Source organism: Trachypithecus francoisi, unplaced genomic scaffold, assembly GCF_009764315.1.
Source record: "Trachypithecus francoisi isolate TF-2019V2 unplaced genomic scaffold, Tfra_2.0 Lachesis_group5, whole genome shotgun sequence".
Taxonomy (NCBI): Eukaryota; Metazoa; Chordata; class Mammalia; order Primates; family Cercopithecidae; genus Trachypithecus; species Trachypithecus francoisi.
In genome coordinates, this window is record NW_022681470.1 from 127465881 (window position 1) to 127484133 (window position 18253).

At 46.6% G+C, this 18253-nt stretch overlaps 1 protein-coding gene across 2 annotated transcripts in view; it reads left to right on the forward strand.

Moving 5' to 3' along the window:
• Nucleotides 1-18253, forward strand: part of ABCA4 (ATP binding cassette subfamily A member 4) — a 133600-nt gene that overhangs the window by 64204 nt on the left and 51143 nt on the right. For both annotated transcript variants that reach the window (XM_033195736.1, XM_033195735.1), the window contains exons 15-22: nucleotides 3407-3628; nucleotides 4912-5116; nucleotides 8542-8607; nucleotides 11365-11454; nucleotides 13165-13339; nucleotides 15557-15688; nucleotides 16848-16987; nucleotides 17425-17562. In XM_033195736.1, the coding sequence (XP_033051627.1) occupies nucleotides 3407-3628; nucleotides 4912-5116; nucleotides 8542-8607; nucleotides 11365-11454; nucleotides 13165-13339; nucleotides 15557-15688; nucleotides 16848-16987; nucleotides 17425-17562 (1168 nt within the window). The remainder of the gene's footprint in view (nucleotides 1-3406; nucleotides 3629-4911; nucleotides 5117-8541; nucleotides 8608-11364; nucleotides 11455-13164; nucleotides 13340-15556; nucleotides 15689-16847; nucleotides 16988-17424; nucleotides 17563-18253) is intronic.

The window sequence follows — 18253 nt, forward strand, 5'->3', positions numbered from 1 at the left end:
CTGCAAACTTGCAACTCCTCTGAGAGCTAGACTTGGAAATGAAACATTATTTTGCAATATGTTGCTATCCTTCATTTTTAGCTCCTCCACCGTAGATGATTGTTTGTACTTGTTAAATGATAAGGATATAAATTTAGGTCATTTTTTATATTTTATTGGATGGAATTTGGTATAATTTTTAGACTTCAGGCTTTGCAGGCTCTGGAGGTGGACGGATTGAACTTGTTCTACTTCTTTCCCATCATGATATGAAGTGCTGCACCACGCTAGGCAGTGTGTGTAGTGACCACAGACTGGCTGAGTGTCTCCCATCCCATGCTGGCCCATATCAGGTACCCATCTGATCCACAAATATTCCATCAGATCCTGTTCAAACAAAACATCTGCAGTTAAGCCAAATCTTGCCCTTTCTCCTTACAGTAAAATGTACTAAATCTGAAGGTTTTGTCTTTTTAGTGTGGCTCTGTGATCCAGTGATCTGTGGCCTTGGTTATGCTCTGTGCTAGAGTCCTAGGACGACAAATGCTAAGGTAGAGGTCATTCTGCTCAAACAACCTGACCCCACCTGGATGTGGCTTTACATTTGCAAAGCGTACCAAAGTTCTAAGAGATGAGGGGAGGAGCTGAGCCCCTTGTCCTCATCTAGGGTTCCCTTGTTCTTTCCCATCCCTCAGTCTGCTCCTTTTCCCAGTACCAACACGTTTGTGTCCTCAGAATTAAAAGAGTAAAAATGTGTAAACATCTGACTAGCAATAGCCATGAGACTTTGCCTGCCTTGTTGATAAGCAGCATTGAGATCTGCCCTCCTAAGAATGGGCCATTAGGTCTTCAAAGCTTTCATGATGTGAGGTAAAAAATGTCCACCAGGAGTTTCATGCACAAAAGGGTTTCTCTTTGTGGGAACTAGAACATTGTTCCAGTGATGACGGAAACAGAGCTTTCCACACCAAAACAGGGTTTTCCTTTGAATGACTCTCCCACCTTTCCCTTGTCTCTTCCTCCCCACCTCAGCAACACAGGAAAGAAGCTGGAAGCAGGGACAATGGGAAGGTCCCTTTGTTATTCAAGCTATTAGAAACAAAAAGAAAAGTGGCCATCAGAGGAAGCCACAGCTGGTGAAACTGTAGGGTCACAGAGTGAGTTACACCTCTGGCTTAAGTCAGTGAAAAGTCCTAGAAGTTTGTGGTCCTAGAAGTCCTAGAAGTTTATGGGACTTTGTTTTGAGCAAGGATAAGAAATTGATTTCAAGGCCGGGCACAGTGGCTCACGCCTATAATCCCAGCACTTTGGGAGGCCGAGGCGGGTGGATCACCTGAGGTTGGGAGTTCGAGACCAGCCTGACCAACATGGAGAAACCCCATCTCTACTAAAAATACAAAATTAGCTGGGCCTGGTGGCACATGCCTATAATCCCAGCTACTAGGGAGGCTGAGGCAGGAGAATTGCTTGAACCTGGGAGGTGGAGGTTACTGTGAGCCGAGATCGTGCCATTGCACTCCAGCCTGGGCAACGAGAGTGAAACTCCGCCTCAAAAAAAAAAAAAAAAAATTGATTTCAGGCCTGGCGCAGTGGCTCACGCCTGTAATCCCAACACTTTGGGAGATGGAGGAGGGCAGATCACTTCAGGTCAGGAGTTCCAGACCAGTCTAGCCAACATGGTGAAACCACGCCTCTCCTAAAAATACAAAAATTAGCCAGGTGTGGTGGCACATGCCTGTAGTCCCAGCTACTCAGCTGGCTGAGGCAGGAGAATCTCTTGAACCCAGGAGGTGGAGGTCGCAGTGAACCAATATCGTATCACTGCACTCTAGCCTGGGCAACAGAGCAAAGCTCTGTCTAAAAAAAATTAACATAAAAAAGAAATTGATTTCATTCTTCTGAGAATTGCAACAACTACCTTAAAGTGATTCCATCCAAAAGCCACATGTTCAGCCATGGACTTATTTTTATGGAGCTGCGTGTGGGTGACGCACAAAATCAGGAGCTCTGAGTCCTAATCTAGACTTTTATTTAGATTTCCTCAGATTTGGGTTCTAGTTAAACATGGGTCTCTTCTGTGCCCCACCCCCCCTTGCCATTTGTTTTGTCTGTTTTCAGTCTGTTCTGTCAGTACCCACAGGCAGGAGAGCAGAAAGGAGAAATGGCAGCCACAGCAGACAAAAGGCACGTTCTTTCCACTCAGCTCTTGCATGCCCATCACACATACTACTTCATCGGTCTCTCTTTTCTATGAGAGGAACCCCAAACTCCAGGGAACTACTGCCAATTGATCAGAACTCATTTAGGACATGGACCTATTTGTTCCTTTATGTTCCTGGGAAGAGTACAGGATGAGTTCTATGTACTCATGTGCGTGTTCAGAGAGTAAACTGCCTCATAGGATGCCTCTAGCAAAGGATAACCAAGAAGGTCTAATACATTTGACAATCTCAGTTTATCCTCTAGTGCAATTGGATAGCAGTTCCCCTAGCGAAAGTTGTTAGTTTGGTCCTATTTTCTACATAGCCAAAGTGGTTGATTCATTGGTTAATGTGAAAGTTACTGAGTACTGCCAGCAGGTGCTAGGAAATGTATTTGTGTGATATTCATGGATGGGGAGGATCAATCCATTTCCAAGTGATTTGGATTAATTACTGACGTTTTCACCTGTGAGGGCAGCAAATCTCAGAAAATCAAGTACAGATGATGGCATCGGGCAGGCCAGGCCCCAGGCAAAACGCTGAAGCTCCTCTGGAGTCCCCTCCCATCTCCCTCTTTTGTTTCCCATACACCTGGTTTATCCAGGGCCCTGGAGATGCTCCAAGATGCCCTACCCAGGTCTTCCTCCCTTGTCCCAGCCATATTTCTCCACATTACCACCACTCTTCTCACCAAGGATTTGCTTACTTAACACTTAATAAATACTATTAAAAGAGAAACTTAGGCACATTAAAATGTTAAATAGTTGATTCCAGCAAACTGATTCACAGGAGGCTCCAGATCACAAGTGGTTCAGGGCACCTCTGAGAGGGGTAGGGAAGCAAGACAAAGAAAAACAAAGCAAGTATTTGATTGGTTCACAGGGAAAGTCCCTGATTAGAGGTAGTGGGCAGTCTGTGGTTAGTTAACTTTCTCTGAGTTGGGTTTTGGTTTGCTGATGTAGGAACACAGAATGCTGAGGCCGTTTCAGCCTAATGGTCTCCCAATTAATTTTTTTTTAACATTACTGATGACTGATAGGAGTCTAATGTGTTACTCTTCCCAGGGAAAACGGCATTCCTAGGATTAAAGGAACTCATCACATGGAGTATGCATTGTAGAAATTTAGACACTAACAACAGGCTCGTGCGAGAGAGCCCTTTAGGGCAGAGTGAGAAGGCGTCCGGACAAGGGCAGGCATTACTGACGCATGGCCTCTTGGTTTCAGCATGGAAGAATCCTACATCACAGCGACCCATTCATCCTCTTCCTGTTCTTGTTGGCTTTCTCCACTGCCACCATCATGCTGTGCTTCCTGCTCAGCACCTTCTTCTCCAAGGCCAGTGTGGCAGCAGCCTGTAGTGGCATCATCTATTTCACCCTCTACCTGCCACACATCCTGTGCTTCGCCTGGCAGGACCGCATGACCGCTGAGCTGAAGAAGGCTGTGGTGAGGCCCTTGGGCTGGCCCCTGTCCTACGACACGTTTCCTCGGAAGGGTCTGTAGCAGTCCTGAAGACCCAGCCTGCCCTCTAAGGGGGTCCACTTTGCCTTTGACCTAAGGTTAAAAGGTTCATGTGAGGCTAAAAGGTACAGGGGCAAAAGTGGGAGGAGTTCTCACCCTGAGCGATGCAACAGTGACTCCTCACCACACCTGCTTTTTTCATCTGCCCTGGAAAGTCATTAAAAAACCAGTTCAACTCATGGGTCCCTTGGTTTACTCACAAGAGAGAGCCAGCAGCCCATTTCACTAGTTTTCCTTTCCCATTCTTTGAGAAGAATCAGAAGGGAGGGAGCTCGCCACTTTACTCTCTGTCTAAAGAGATGTTTCCATTAATTAAAAGTTTTTGTTTTGCTTCAGAACAAACTTGGAGTATTTCCACAAGTATCTTTAACATGCTCTACCAGTGCTTGCAGAAAGAAGTGCAGAATGAGACTGTCCACAGAGTCAGGCTTGCCAGCCAGGAGAGGACTCCGGAAACTGACTTCTGATGGCCTGAGAAACTTCCTAGTTCACAATTCCCAGACCCAGACAAAGAGCACTGTCTTTTCTCTAATTGTTTTCAAATGGGTCATTTCCACCCTCTAATCAGCCTCTGGCCCTGGAGGGTGCAGTTCCCCTTGTCCCCCGGAGTCTCCCTGTCTCTGTGCTGTAGAGTCAAGAAGGGATGACCACCTGCCTTCACTGGGAAAAGACAGAAAATCTGACTTATTCTCACGACTCACACTTACTGGGCTCCAGAGGTGTCAGGGCATCTGCCTTTCATTTCTTAGGTTAAATGAGAAATCAATCGCTGCCATTTCTTGCACCCAATTTTCTAAAACGATCACAATGGATTAGTGGCAAGAAATCCTTATGACTCCTCTGTGGGCAGAGCTGGGCTATTTTGATAATCCTTGAGTAGGCAGATGGAACTTTGAGGCCACCTTCTTGGGTACATAGATCACTAGGAAGCTATAGGTCTCGTAACTGTGGATTAGGGCTGGGCTGAGAATTGTTTCATGGTTTTTTGTGACTGTATAGCTAGAGACTCTCTTGTTTGCAGAGAGACACTCTGAACTCCCCCTAGCTGTCTAGAGAAAGATGGCCTTCACCCCTCCTGAGGTGACCTTACACTGGGAGGCAATGGGGACCCTCTTTTGGTTCTCCCCTCTACCTTGAGGGCATCTGGGTGCTGTTGCATTAGATAAAAAGCACTGCTCATTTTCTGTGCCCTCTCTGCCTCACTGCAGAGCCTGCTGTCTCCGGTGGCATTTGGATTTGGCACTGAGTACCTGGTTCGCTTTGAAGAGCAAGGCCTGGGGCTGCAGTGGAGCAACATCGGGAACAGTCCCACGGAAGGGGACGAATTCAGCTTCCTGATGTCCATGCAGATGATGCTCCTTGATGCTGCTGTCTACGGCTTACTCGCTTGGTACCTTGACCAGGTGTTTCCAGGTAAGCATCCCCCTCTATAGGGTAAAGGTAATTGAGTTCTTCAGATCCCCAGCCCTCTCCATTCATCTAGTTTAAATTTCATTGCTTCTAAGCTCTTTGTCAGAGCCAGCATTTGAAGTTTAAATCTAGAAGTCAAAAATCCACCAGCAAATCCTACTGGCTTTACTTGAGAAACAAATCCAGAATCTGATCTCTTGTCACCACCTAACCTTCCCAGTCCCAGCCTCTTCCTTCCACTACCACCTCGCATCAGTCCATTTTCCACACTGTATTCAGGGAGATCCTTTCAGAATCAAGGTCATATGGTGTCAGCCCTCTCTGTCAAATGCCTCCACTGGTTTTTCCTCTCGTTCAGAGTAAAACCCGGTGTCTTAACCCTGGCCTCCAAGATGCTTCATTATCTGGCCTCCAACTTTCTTCCTCATCTCATGATTTTCCCTTCTCCTCCATGTTCCTCTGCTCCAGCCACGTCAGCCTCCTTACTGACTGTTTAATACACCAAGTGCATTTCCTCTTCAGGGCCTTTCCACCTGCTGTTCTCATGCCAGAAGCACGTTTCTCTCCCCCGACCCCCCAACCCACCCCTTATATCTGCAGGCTTGCTTCCTTACTTTGTTAAGGTCTTTGTTCAAATGTCACATTATCACAGGGATCTTTCCAGACTGAAGAGATCTACATATCTATGGCTCTATAAACAACATTCCTTCAGGGTTCCCATCTCCTTACCCTACTTTATTTTGGGGAACATTCTTCAACATCTGATATGATGATGTATCTTGTGCATGTATTTACTGACTCTCTGGCCTTAGTAGAAATGAGCCCAGAGGGCAGGCACGTGGTCTATTTTGTTAACTGTGACAGTCCCAGTGCCCAGAATAGTGCCTGACCTTTGGTGGCACTGAATAAATATCTAATTAATCTGTAGCATGGAAAATCAGCTTTTGTAAATTGGCTGTTTGCACAGTCGTGTATTTACTTGGTAGAAAATCAAATTTTCCTTCAAATTAGCATTTTCTGGTCATTAGAGCTGCCCCACCTTCATCTGAGTGGTCTCCAAGTCAGCCGACAGCCTTCTTGTGCTATAACAGCCATGCCTGGCTCTTGATGCTGTAGCCAAGAGCAGGCAGGAGACGGTGAGGCTGGTCCAGTCCACGAGGAGGGACAAACTCACATCTCTCAGATCATCTCAGGGCAGCCTTTGTTGGCAGAAATAGGTAGGCAGCCACCCTCAATAGGAGGAAGGCCTCTAGACTGGGTCAGGAGGCCTGGGTTTGCATCCTAGTGGCATGGGTGCATTCGTTTACTAGAGCTGCCATAACAAAATACCACTAACTGGGCGGCTTAGACAACAGCCATTTATATCTCACAGCTCTGAAGGCTAGAAGTCCAAAATCAAGGTGTTGGCAGGGCCATGCTCCCTCTGAAACCTATAGGTGCTTGGCCACTCCTTGACTTGTAGATGCACCCTTCTGATCCTTCATCTGCACATGGCATTCTCCCTGTCTTACATGGCCATCTTATAAGGACACCAGCTGGATTGGATTAGGGGCCTACCTTGCTCCCAGGTGACCTCATCTCAACTAATCACGTCTGCAATGACCCTGTTCCTAAACAAGGCCACATTATGAGGTACCTGGGGTTAGCACTCTGGTGTCTTTTTTCTTGACACCACTTCTGACACCAAATGTGTGTTTTGGTTTTTGTTGTTGTTGTTGTTGTTGTTTTGGCACCAACCAATTCTCCTATATTAATGGGTTGTCCAAGAATTCAATTGAATTCTGACACTATCCAGAATTCACACAGACGCCACGGGTTCAGTCCCACAAGACTGCCCCCTCTTCAGATGCCAGCTGGAAATGTGGTGCCCAAGCTACCCACACTTTTGCCAAAGTCCTGTACTTACAATCACAGCTTTAAAATGAAGGATACAGCTCAGGAACCGCCACATGGAAGAGAAGCACGGTATGGGATTGGGGGCAGAGCTTCTCTGCTTTCTCTAGACACACCACCCTCCCAGCACCTCAAAGTGTTCAGCAACCCAGAAGCTCTCCAAATCTTGTTGTTCAAGAGTTTTTATAACCCTATCTCCAGCTCCCTACTCCCCTACTGGAGGTTGGGGGTTGGGACTGAAAGTTCCATTCTTCACATGGGTGGTCTTTCTGGCGACCAGTCCCAAGAAACGGCAGCTATCTTGGGGCTCTACCCTGAGTCACATCATTAGTATAAACTCAGATGTGGTGAAGGAAGGGGCTCATTATGAATAAAAAAAGACACTCCTTTCTGCCAGGAAATTCCAAGGGTTTTAGGAGATCTGTGCCCTGCACAGGAGCTGGGAACAAAGACCAAGTATATTTTGTATTATGTTACAGACCCCAACATATCTTTTTGGAGGGAGACCAAATTCAACCCATGACGGTGACTTTGAACAAGACACTTGAACTTAGTCTGCTTTTTCTATCCTACTAGACTGTTGGAAAGAGATATAATAGATGAAAATTAGCTGATTAAAATGGAAATTTGTGCATAATTCAAAAGTTTTATTTTAGCCAAGCTAAAGCTTTCATTTATTCACCAGCTATTTACTGAACAGCACCTGTGTGTGAGGCTCAGCAGGGCCAGGTTCCGGGAATAGAGTGGTGGAGATAAAGATCCAGATCTGCCCCGAGGAATAGACAGTTCAGTGGCAGCAAAGGCCATGAAACATATGGCAACTCTTAAAAAAAGCTGAGACCATGATTCTACAAAATCAACATTTTGTAGGGAGCAGAACTTTCAAAGAGAACTGGACTAGAAATTTGGGAGTCTTTTTCTTGGAACCCTGGTGGATCCAGCAGAATGAGGGGTGGGGGTGTAGAATTAAAAACAGTGACATTAGAACTGGATTACCTGTGTTGGAATTCCTACATTTCTGTTTAACTCTCTGTGACCGGGGCAACTATCTGTGACCAGGGGTAGATGGCTCAAGCTCAGTGTGCCTCAGTCCTTTCTCACAAGAATAATATTACTACCTATCTCCTGGGATTGTTTTGAGGTTTAAATTATTTAACACATGGAAAGCACTCACAGCAATGCCTGCCACAGAAAGAATATCCAGTACATGTTAGTGATGATCACCATTGTTATTATCTGACTCCTGGAAAAGGACTTGATTTAATAATCTCATGAAACATTTTCTTGGAAAACTAATGTCAACCAAGATTATTGGTCTTACTGTTGCTTATAACACCCCAAAAACATGACTGTGTGGATAAAAATATGTTGGAAGGAGTAGTCTTTCTAGGAGCCTGAGAATAGCCGTGTAATGATAACTACAAATACCTGTAGTTACAATTTGAGGTGGATAAACCCTGGATCTGACAGAACTGCGGTAAGGTAGGATAGGGAGACTCCTTCGACCTTCTCTGTTTCTTTGTTTCTATTTTTAGGAGACTATGGAACCCCGCTTCCTTGGTACTTTCTTATGCAAGAGTCGTATTGGCTTGGCGGTGAAGGTGAGTCCTTTAAAACACAAATCTTAATGTTTGAAATCAGCTCCTTGGGCTCTGTGCAGGATGTGTATGGGTCACAGAGGTGGCCTTCTATGTAAACGGTGTGATTCCCGATGAGTCAGCTGCCTCCTGGGACTCTGCCCCTTGATAGGCATTGCAGCGTCTGGGAGCCTACCTTTCACGAGTCGCTGGGCCCTGTGTGATCATGAATGGCTGATCATGGATGAAGCCCTGTGTCCTGTACACTTTGTCCAGTAGACTAAATTGCCCTATTTAAAAAAGGCCAAGCCACTGCAGGGTTCAAAGAACTTTTGCAACTTTTCAGTATAAAGCAGAAATCCAGGGAATCATGAAGGAACCTTTGCATTCGTCTCCCACTGCCTTCCTCGTGCCGTTTTATTCTTCTCTGCCTTTTCAAAATATAAGTTAGTTTATTCTCCCAAGATGCAGACTCCTCCTGGGGCTGAGGCAGAGCTGTTGATCTTCACGGTAATGCCTTAGATTCTCCTGGTGTTGATCTTTCTTAGGGGTGGGGAAGAAGGCTGAAAGGGCATTTGCCCACAACACATCTTAGGTAAAAGGCACCTTTACTACTGAACCAAACAGGAGGCCTAACTAGAGAAAGTTCTAGAAGCAGGGAGAAACAGACTCTTTTGTGAGGTCTGAGAAAGCAAAGAAATTCCAGAGTGTGAGCGGGGGGCTCCCCTAGAGCTGGGAGGCTCTGCAAGCGAAGGAAGCACTCTCCCGTCTGTTTGTTGCTCACCTACCTTTTCTTTACTTTGTATTGTTGGGCCTGGGCCAGGACTTATCCTGTAAGCACTGAGATTGATGTTTGTTTTCTCTAGGGGATTAGTCTAGGGCCTTTAAAAGGTTTGGCCAGGTTTTTTTTTTTTTTCTTTTGTTTTTTTTCTTTTGTTTTCACTGGGTCAAACAGCACGTTAACAGCTCAGGATTTTTTCATTGTATTGACTTATTCATCTTGTCTACCTGTAAACTTGTTAATTGTTTACTATAATAAAATTATCATATAATAAATGAAAAATTTCAACACAGGGGTGTATTCCTAGAATGTTTTTAATGTCAATGAATATCAGGGCTTGTGGGCATTTTTTTTTTCTCTACAATCCCAACAGATACTCTGCCTCTTAAGAAAAAAAGAAATCATAAGAAAAATATGCTCCTTCAAAAGTGAATCACAAATATGTTTGCCAACGGAAGGCAAATATTTTTCACCTGTCTCATAGGCTGGACTGAAATGGATTTCTAAAACTCTCTAAAACCAGAAAAGAGCTGAGTGTCTATCCAACCTCCCTCCTTTCACAGATTAAAAAATAAAAAATGAAGCCCAGGAGACATCCAGTATCTTCCCCTATTGGTCACTTGGGACAAAATCTGGAACTTGCACATATATTGCCTGGCAGGAAACTCATTCCAGTGATTAAACTCTTTAAGAGGATGTTTCCTCTTGCTATTTCATTACCTATTTGTGCAGTTTGGTAGCTAGTAAAGTGATCAAAGGAACCGTGGGGCACAGATTCAAAAGTCCTGCAGGAAGCAGAAATAGAAGAACAGTACTAGAGGCGGCAGGTCCCTGACCACCAGGCCCACTACCTGCCGCTCCAGCACATATCCTGCACGTTTTCAGAGGGCAGGGGACAGAGGGTCCCTGGGTGGCTGTTGCATTGAGAAATCTCGCCCTGCTCTTGTGTGTGCACTTGAGGCCGAGAGCCCTTGGATGCTTGGTGACAGTGGCTTCCTCCTGTCCCTGCCTTCCTGTCTGGCAGACTGACTGGTCCTTCTGCTTCTCTTCCCCTTCCAGGATGTCCTGATGTCTTTTTAAACCAAATGCCAAGTTTGCCAAAAAGTGTCTCTGTGTGTGTGTGTGTGTGCGATGTGTGTGTTTATACCACACTTCACAATTTGTCCAGGCTTGTATTAATACCATCACCAGGCTCAACCCTGGTGTTAATTCCAAGATACTTAAATGCCCATCTAGGTGAATTTCTCAGGTAAACCATTTCTCAAGCTGCAGTTTAAGCTGGCTGCCCGTCATAGCACTTTGAATAGACTTTGTTTATGTTTTTGTTTTTTGAGACAGAGTCTCACTCTGTCGCCCAGGCTGGACTGCAGTGGTGCTATCTTGGCTCACTGCAACCTCCGCCTCCTGGGTTCAAGTGATTCTCCTGCCTCAGCCTCCTGAGTAGCTGGGATTACAGGTGAACGCCACCACACCTGGCTAATTTTTTTATTTTTAGTAGATACGGGATTTCACCATGTTGGTCAGACTGGTCTCAAACTCCTGACCTTGTGATCTGCCGGCCTTGGCCTCCCAAAGTGCTGGGATTACAGGGGTGAGCCACCGCATCTGGCCCCTGAATAGACTTTTACTCAAGGTTCGCCATGACTTTCACATGTTTTGGATTGGAGTAAAATGGACCAGTGGTGGGCTAAAGAAAATTAACTCATTTCAAATTCAAAACTGGTTTTCTTAATTTTTTAAAAATCACAATTTCTGAAACTGTGGGCTCCTCCTGGCACATTGAGAGGAGGAGGTGAAACTCTCCAAGTCTAAGCGCCTGTTACAAATCTTCCTCTGGGACTGGCAAAGATTGTGCAATCATGCTTGAGTACCGCACAGCCGTAAAGCAGGTCAGAGGCTGGCTAGGAAACTCATTTGCTCCCCTTACCTCTCCCCTCCTTTCCTGCCTTTGCTGGTTCTCAGCTCCCGGAGGTAGAGTAACAGACTTCTGATTGGTGCAGGGTGTTCAACCAGAGAAGAAAGAGCCCTGGAAAAGACCGAGCCCCTAACAGAGGAAACAGAGGATCCGGAACACCCAGAAGGAATACATGGTAAAACCCCAATAAAGAATGCACAGCAGAGGCGAGGAAAAGGCTGTAAGCACTGCAGAGAGCCAGAGCAAAACCTCTCATGGCAAGGGTGGAAAGAAGCCCAGGAAACTGACTCTCTCTGTTGACAAGTGTTAAACCAGATCCCTTCTCAGAGGTCCATCTGCATGTGTGTGGAATGAATGGTTCAGCCCAGACATTAGCGCATATTTCCTGGAGAAAGCAAATACCAACTATGTAGTGTGCCTGTGCCCTTGTTAGGCAAATCCCAAGTGAGCTGCACAAATGTGCTGACTTCCGAGGATTTAGCAAGAACAATAACTTTGGTCACTGGGACTTAAAGCGGATATGAGCTATAAGGAAAGACAAAAATAAATGCTTCTGTGTCCAGGGGGAAAGAGACTCCAGGGGAGCTGACTACACTTCACTTACAGCTTACAAATCTAGAAGGCCATTCATTGAAACCATCAGAAGCCTTTCCTGACAGTGGAAGTTACCTAATAATCCCTAAACTGATGACCCAGGTTTACAAGTTGTGTTTTTCCTGGCTTTTGCTGCCCTCATCTTCTCTCTTAAACTAGTTCTTTATTTTCCCAAGGCTTTTCATTCCCTAAGCATATGCATTTCTCTGTGGCCAAAATGCTCTGGGTTTAGACAGGAAGCACAGCCCCCGGGCTCTGCCTGACAGGGCAGGAGAGGGTCTGGCTATTATCCCTCCAGCCCACCACAGGGGTGTACTGCCCACTGCAGTACACCATGCCTCTGGGAAGATCCTCCTCCAACAGTGGAAAGTCAAGGCTGAAATCAGGAGGCTGGGGACTGATTCCACCTCAGTTGCAGGCAAGGCCAGGAGGCACACACAGAAGAAACAGTGGAATTTCTACCCCTAGGGAAAGAAATGCTTAAAGCTACAGTATTAAGATGACAAATTAAGCTGTGCCATATAGGGTGAAATGAAGCAGGGAGAGATGGGAGGTCAGGGAGAAGTGAGAGCACTAGGTGAGGGTCTGCAGTGGAGGGGGCATGGGAGGAGGAAGGAGGGGAGTGGGATTTGAGGGATGGTGATGGGGAAGCGTGGACTGCCCTACCCACCTAATTGGACAACTCTGGGAGTTCTGAGGAGCAAGAAGCCTTAGTCAAAGTCAACTCAAAGATTCAAGCCAAGGTGACTAGGAGAATGGCGGTCCAGAAAAGGTCATGGGAGAGTCTGAAAGCAGATGTTGTTTTGGGAAGATGAAGAGCCTAAGCCGCTTCCAGAAATTCATGAGGAAATGCTCCATGGACTGTTGGCAATGAGGGCCTAGGACCAAGGTTGAACTTGGGGCCAACTCTCCCTATAGACAGTGAGTGCACTATGATGAGCATGGGCTCTGGGTTCAAATCCCATCTCTGCCACTCATGCTTATGTGTCCTTAATAGGAGAGTTGATGTCTCTGTGTCTGAGGTTTCCTCAGCTCTGGAAATGTGCCTAATAAATGTTTACACCTCAGGACCATTATAAAAGTACATTGAGGTAATTTGTGTAAAGCAGTTGAAGCAGTGTCTGGCATATAGGAGGTGCTATATAAATGTTTGATGCTATTATTACTATTATGATTCTGCAGTCTACAGGGGCAGGTAATGTTACAGGCAGAAGACAAGGACTGGAGAAAAAGCCCTGGGGCCGTGTAATTAGGCATTATGTTTACATCATGTTCATTATTTTCCTCCAAGACTCCTTCTTTGAATGTGAGCATCCAGGGTGGGTTCCTGGGGTATGTGTGAAGAATCTGGTGAAGACTTTTGAGCCCTATGGCCGGCCAGCTGTGGACCGTCTGAACATCACCTTCTACGAGAACCAGATCACCGCATTCCTCGGCCACAATGGAGCAGGGAAAACCACCACCTTGTGAGTCTTCCAGCAGAGAAGCTGGCTGCCATGCTAGCCTGGCATTTCCTGGCTTAGTCTTTCCCTGTCAGCGGCTGTCTACTCTTTCCCACAAATTTTAGTGACAAATATTTGTGGCCCCAAGAATGTGTAAAAGCTTGCTGCAATATTCAAAGCTCACTCATATGTATTGTCTTGAGGGGGAGGTAGAATAAGTTTATTGCCCCTTTTGTGTGCTGGGGAAGTGGACATTCATTCAGAGAGTTGAAGTGACTTTCCTGAGGCCACTGAGTTGTCATGGCTCAGTGGGGGCAAAAGCCAGGCACCGCAGTTGCCTCTTGTTTCTCATACCTTGAGTCTTTCCCCCATCCCAACAGTCCATGGTGGTGATCAAATCATGGCCACTGTCATCACGTGCACGGAAGCTATAGAGTCCTGCTATTTCCCTATTTCCTTTCTCTTTGCTTTGCTTTCTTTCTTTTTTTTTTTTTTTTTTTTTTGAGACAGTGTCTCACTCCATTACCCATGCTGGAGTGCAGTGGTGAGTGCACTGGTGCGATCTTGGCTCACTGCAACCTCCACCTCCCAGGATCAAGCGATTCTCCCACCTCAGCCTCCCAAGTTGGTGGGACTACAGGTGCATACCACCACGCCCAGCTAATTTTTGTATTTTTTTTTTTTTAAGTAGAGACAGGGTTTCACCATGTTGGCCAGGCTGGTCTCAAACTCCTGACCTCAGGTGATCTGCCCACTTCAGCTTCCCAAAGTGCTGGGATTACAGGCATGAACCACCACACCAGGCAGAGTCCTGCTATTTTCAAGGAAAATTCCTTTTCCTACCAATCATTAGGCAGGCTTCAACATCAGCTGATGAGGGTTAGTGGTAGTTCTGGAGAAAGTAAAAAAAAAAAGCCAAAAAGCAATCAGTCTCTAGAGGGGGCTGTGGAGTAACCGACGGGCAACAGAAGGTCAGGGCACGGAAGGCGAAGGGCTCTGCGTGGACCTGTCAGCTCCGCAGGCGTCCCACTCTCCTCCAAGGGACCCGAGCGCCATCTGCTGAGAGGAGAACAGGGCCCGCCATGGTTTCCCAAGGAGCAGCAGACACGGACCTCGCAGGGGGCAGCGAACCCACGTGACACAATCTTCACGTCCTTTGGAGATCCCCAGGAAGGAACAGCAGTGTGTACACCCTGTGATGGAATGTTCTCTAGGGCGGTTCAGTGTGAATGGAATGTGGGGCCGGTGCCATTCTATTTGGTTCTGTTTCCCTCTAGTGGTTGATCCGCGGAGATTTCAGCTTCTCCATCAGGACGAGTTCAGATAGCCTGAGCTGGTATCAGAACTCAGGGACAGAGCTGGGTGTGGCGGTCCTGTATCCATCTGATTTCCCTCCATGCTAACTGATATGGTCAGAGAGCTGGAAGTCAAGTCCAGCACCCCAGGGTTCCGCAAAGACAAACACATTACTTCATCAGCTGCTGCCATGCAACTTCCCCCGGGGGTTAAAACAATGTTTAATACTAACAGTAATAATATTTTTGAGTTTTACTTTATGCTGGCTCTGTTCTAATGTTGTAAGTGTATTAACTCATTTAAGCCTTACAACAGCCTAGGGACATGGGAGTCATAGTTCCCATTTCACAAAAAAAAAAAAAAAAAAAAAAAAATTGCCCACCGTTGCTCTTGGGCTTTTTATATTTTGGATCCAAAGCTAATACTGATGGTGGTAATTCCCATGCCTGGCTTCCATCAGTTAATCAACAAATGCCTAGGACTGCTTAGAGTTATCGCCTTCCTCAAGACCTTACCCGGCTTTATGATGATGACACCTGGCTTTTCAATAGCCATGACTGCTCACCCAGGAGGCAAAGCCTTGAGTCATGCACCAAACACCTTTTATTGATCCTCTCCAACACCAGGCTCTGTGATGGCTGAGCTGGGGATACCTGTGACTGCATATGAACATTCTGAGGCTGGGAATCCCAGAGGCCCTCAGCGTTGGCCTGGGAGCCCCAGGAAATAATTAGCAGAGAAGGACAGCCTAGGTGGCCCTCTGCCTTAGGGCCTGAATGCACACGCTGGTGCTAAGGGGGCCCCACAGCTAACAGCGGTTTGGGTTTGATCGACAGCTCAGGCAGGAATCCAGTGAGAGTTCTCACCGAACGTAGTGTGGGGCAGCCCTCCTAAGGCATGTTGCTAAAGGCCATCTCTTCTGCCACTGACTCCTGTGTTCCGCAGGTCCATCCTGACGGGTCTGTTGCCCCCAACCTCTGGGACTGTGCTCGTTGGAGGAAGGGACATTGAAACCAGCCTGGATGCAATCCGGCAGAGCCTTGGCATGTGTCCACAGCACAACATCCTGTTCCACCAGTAAGCAACACAGGAACTGAGACCTCCCCATCCCCTCTCCTCACCTCTGCCCCCAGCACACTTTTCTAGAGCCCAGCTCAGGGGTGCTGGGCCGGGGCACAGGCAGAGATACAGACTCTTATTTTCTTTCCCCCATGTTTAAGGTCCTTTGTCCTACTTCCAGTGAGAATTGTCCCTCAGAATATGGGACTCTGGCTCTGCTGCTCAGAGCTGAGGGCTTCCCCATCAGAAGGATGAAGCTGCCTTCACTCTGACAGAGCAGCTGATTGATCCCCTAGCCCCTTGTGCAGCCCTGAAGTATTTCCTTTCAGGGACCAAAGACAGGGGGACCATTGTTCCTTTTTCCTGTGTAAGCCATGAAATGAAAGGCAAACTTTTCAGGGGGCTTTTCAGTTACTTTTTTTCCCCAATAAGGTATCTTTTATTTCTTATCTAAGAAGCTATGCGTAGTCATTGTGAAAGAAAGAAAAGGAAGGGAGGAAGGAAGGGAGGAAAAGAAGGAAGGAAGGAAGGAAGGAGGAAGGAAGGAGGAAGGAAGGAAGGGAGGAAGGAAGGAAGGAGGGAAAAAAGAAAGTGAGAGAGGGAGGGGATGAAGGGAGGGGAGGGGAGGGAAGAAAAGGGAAGGGGAAGGAGGAAGGAAAGGGAAGGAGGGAGGAAGGAAATATCGGTAAACAAAAAATCAAAAATAAAAGTCACCTGTAATTTCACTACTCAGAGATAACCACTGTTAACATATTGGTATATAATTTTTTTAGAACTTTCTCCTATACATATATAGATAGATAAACACATATACTTTAAAATCATAAAGAATAATAAAACTATGCATACAATTTTATAACCTGACATTTTTTTCAAAAAAAGGATTGCTTTTTTAAACATAAGATATCATGAACATCTTTCTTGTCATTACATATTCTTCTATAAAATAATATTTAATGTTTACAGACTATTCCATTGTATAAATGAACTATGTAAGCCATCCTCTTATTAGCTATTTAAGCAGGGTCTGCTATTTTTATTTTGTATCATAAACACCACCGCAGTGAGCATCTTGATTGCTCAATCAAGAATACTTGTCCTCAATTATTTCTGTAAGATCGGCTGCTAGAAGTGGAAGTGCTGAGCCATTGCTTTTCTCATTGTCCCGTCCTCCTAGCCTCACGGTGGCTGAGCACATACTGTTCTATGCCCAGCTGAAAGGAAAGTCCTGGGAGGAGGCCCAGCTGGAGATGGAGGCCATGTTGGAGGACACAGGCCTCCACCACAAGCGAAATGAAGAGGCTCAGGATCTATCAGGTGCTGGGAGTTGGATGGAGACAGGGCCACAGATGGCAAATTCATGGCTCCCCAGTGCACCCAGGAGGCAGGGGAGGCTTGGAGCAGGAAAGCTTCTAAGGGTGGGAACACCTCTGTGAAGTTACCCCAAAAATCTAACAGCAGCCCCCAGAGCATTATCCCTGCAGAGCACTGTCTCACAACAGCCTGGGTTTTATTTGTCCTGAGGTTGATGTGTTTGAACAGTCTTCAAAGGGTCTGATCCAAGGAGGCGATGGTTGCCCTTTCTGCATTTACAAAGCCTGAACAGTATTAGGACTTTGAACGCTATGAACATCTAAGAGGCAGCATCAAACTGCTGCTGGATTAGGGTGCCCCCACAATGCCACTGGCCCTGGGCCTTTCTCGTCCCCATCCTCCACAGTCCCTTAACTCTCCCATCCTTCTTGTGCCTCCAGGTGGCATGCAGAGAAAGCTGTCAGTCGCCATTGCCTTTGTGGGAGATGCCAAGGTGGTGATTCTGGATGAACCCACCTCTGGGGTGGACCCTTACTCGAGACGCTCGATCTGGGACCTGCTCCTGAAGTATCGCTCAGGTAACAGCCACTGCTCAGTCTCCTGGGCTCTCACTGCGGCTCTACCTGTGGTCCCCACTCTCTCACCTGGCATAGCTGAGTACAGGAACCACCATGGCTACACTTAGAAGGGGGTTTGTCAGTGACTTGGTGAATCTAAGTTCCAACAAAAGCCTCCTGAGGTTTTTAAAAATATAAACAGGGAATCATTGATGAGGCAACCTACTTCCCAAAATAGTTTAGAAAATTCTCTCGACCTGCAGCCCTTCTGTCTGGAATGACGGATGCTACTCTAGGTGAAAGTCCTCTCTGACCATGGGGAACCAAGTCACCTGCAAACATACCTAGAAGCTCCATAGCTGTCAGGTGACCACTCAGGACCAGTGCGAAGGTGACCTGATGGGCATTCAGTGCTCCAGAGGATGGCCGCAGATGGAAGTGGCTCCTCTGTCACGGCACCTCTCAGACAAGGGGCTCAGATTGGAAGACACAGCAGGCAGAGCTGAGTGCCCATAGAGGTTAACAGCACGGTTCAACCCCATGATTGAGCCAGCTTTCCCCCTCACTCTACTCACACAGCATTGCCCTGTGCCTTTCTCTGAGAGTTTGTCATCCTGGAATCCTCATTGCTGTTTTCTTCTTCTAATTTTTTTTTTTTTTTTTTTTTTGGTGAGACAGAGTCTCGCTCTGTCGCCCAGGCTAGAGTGCAGTG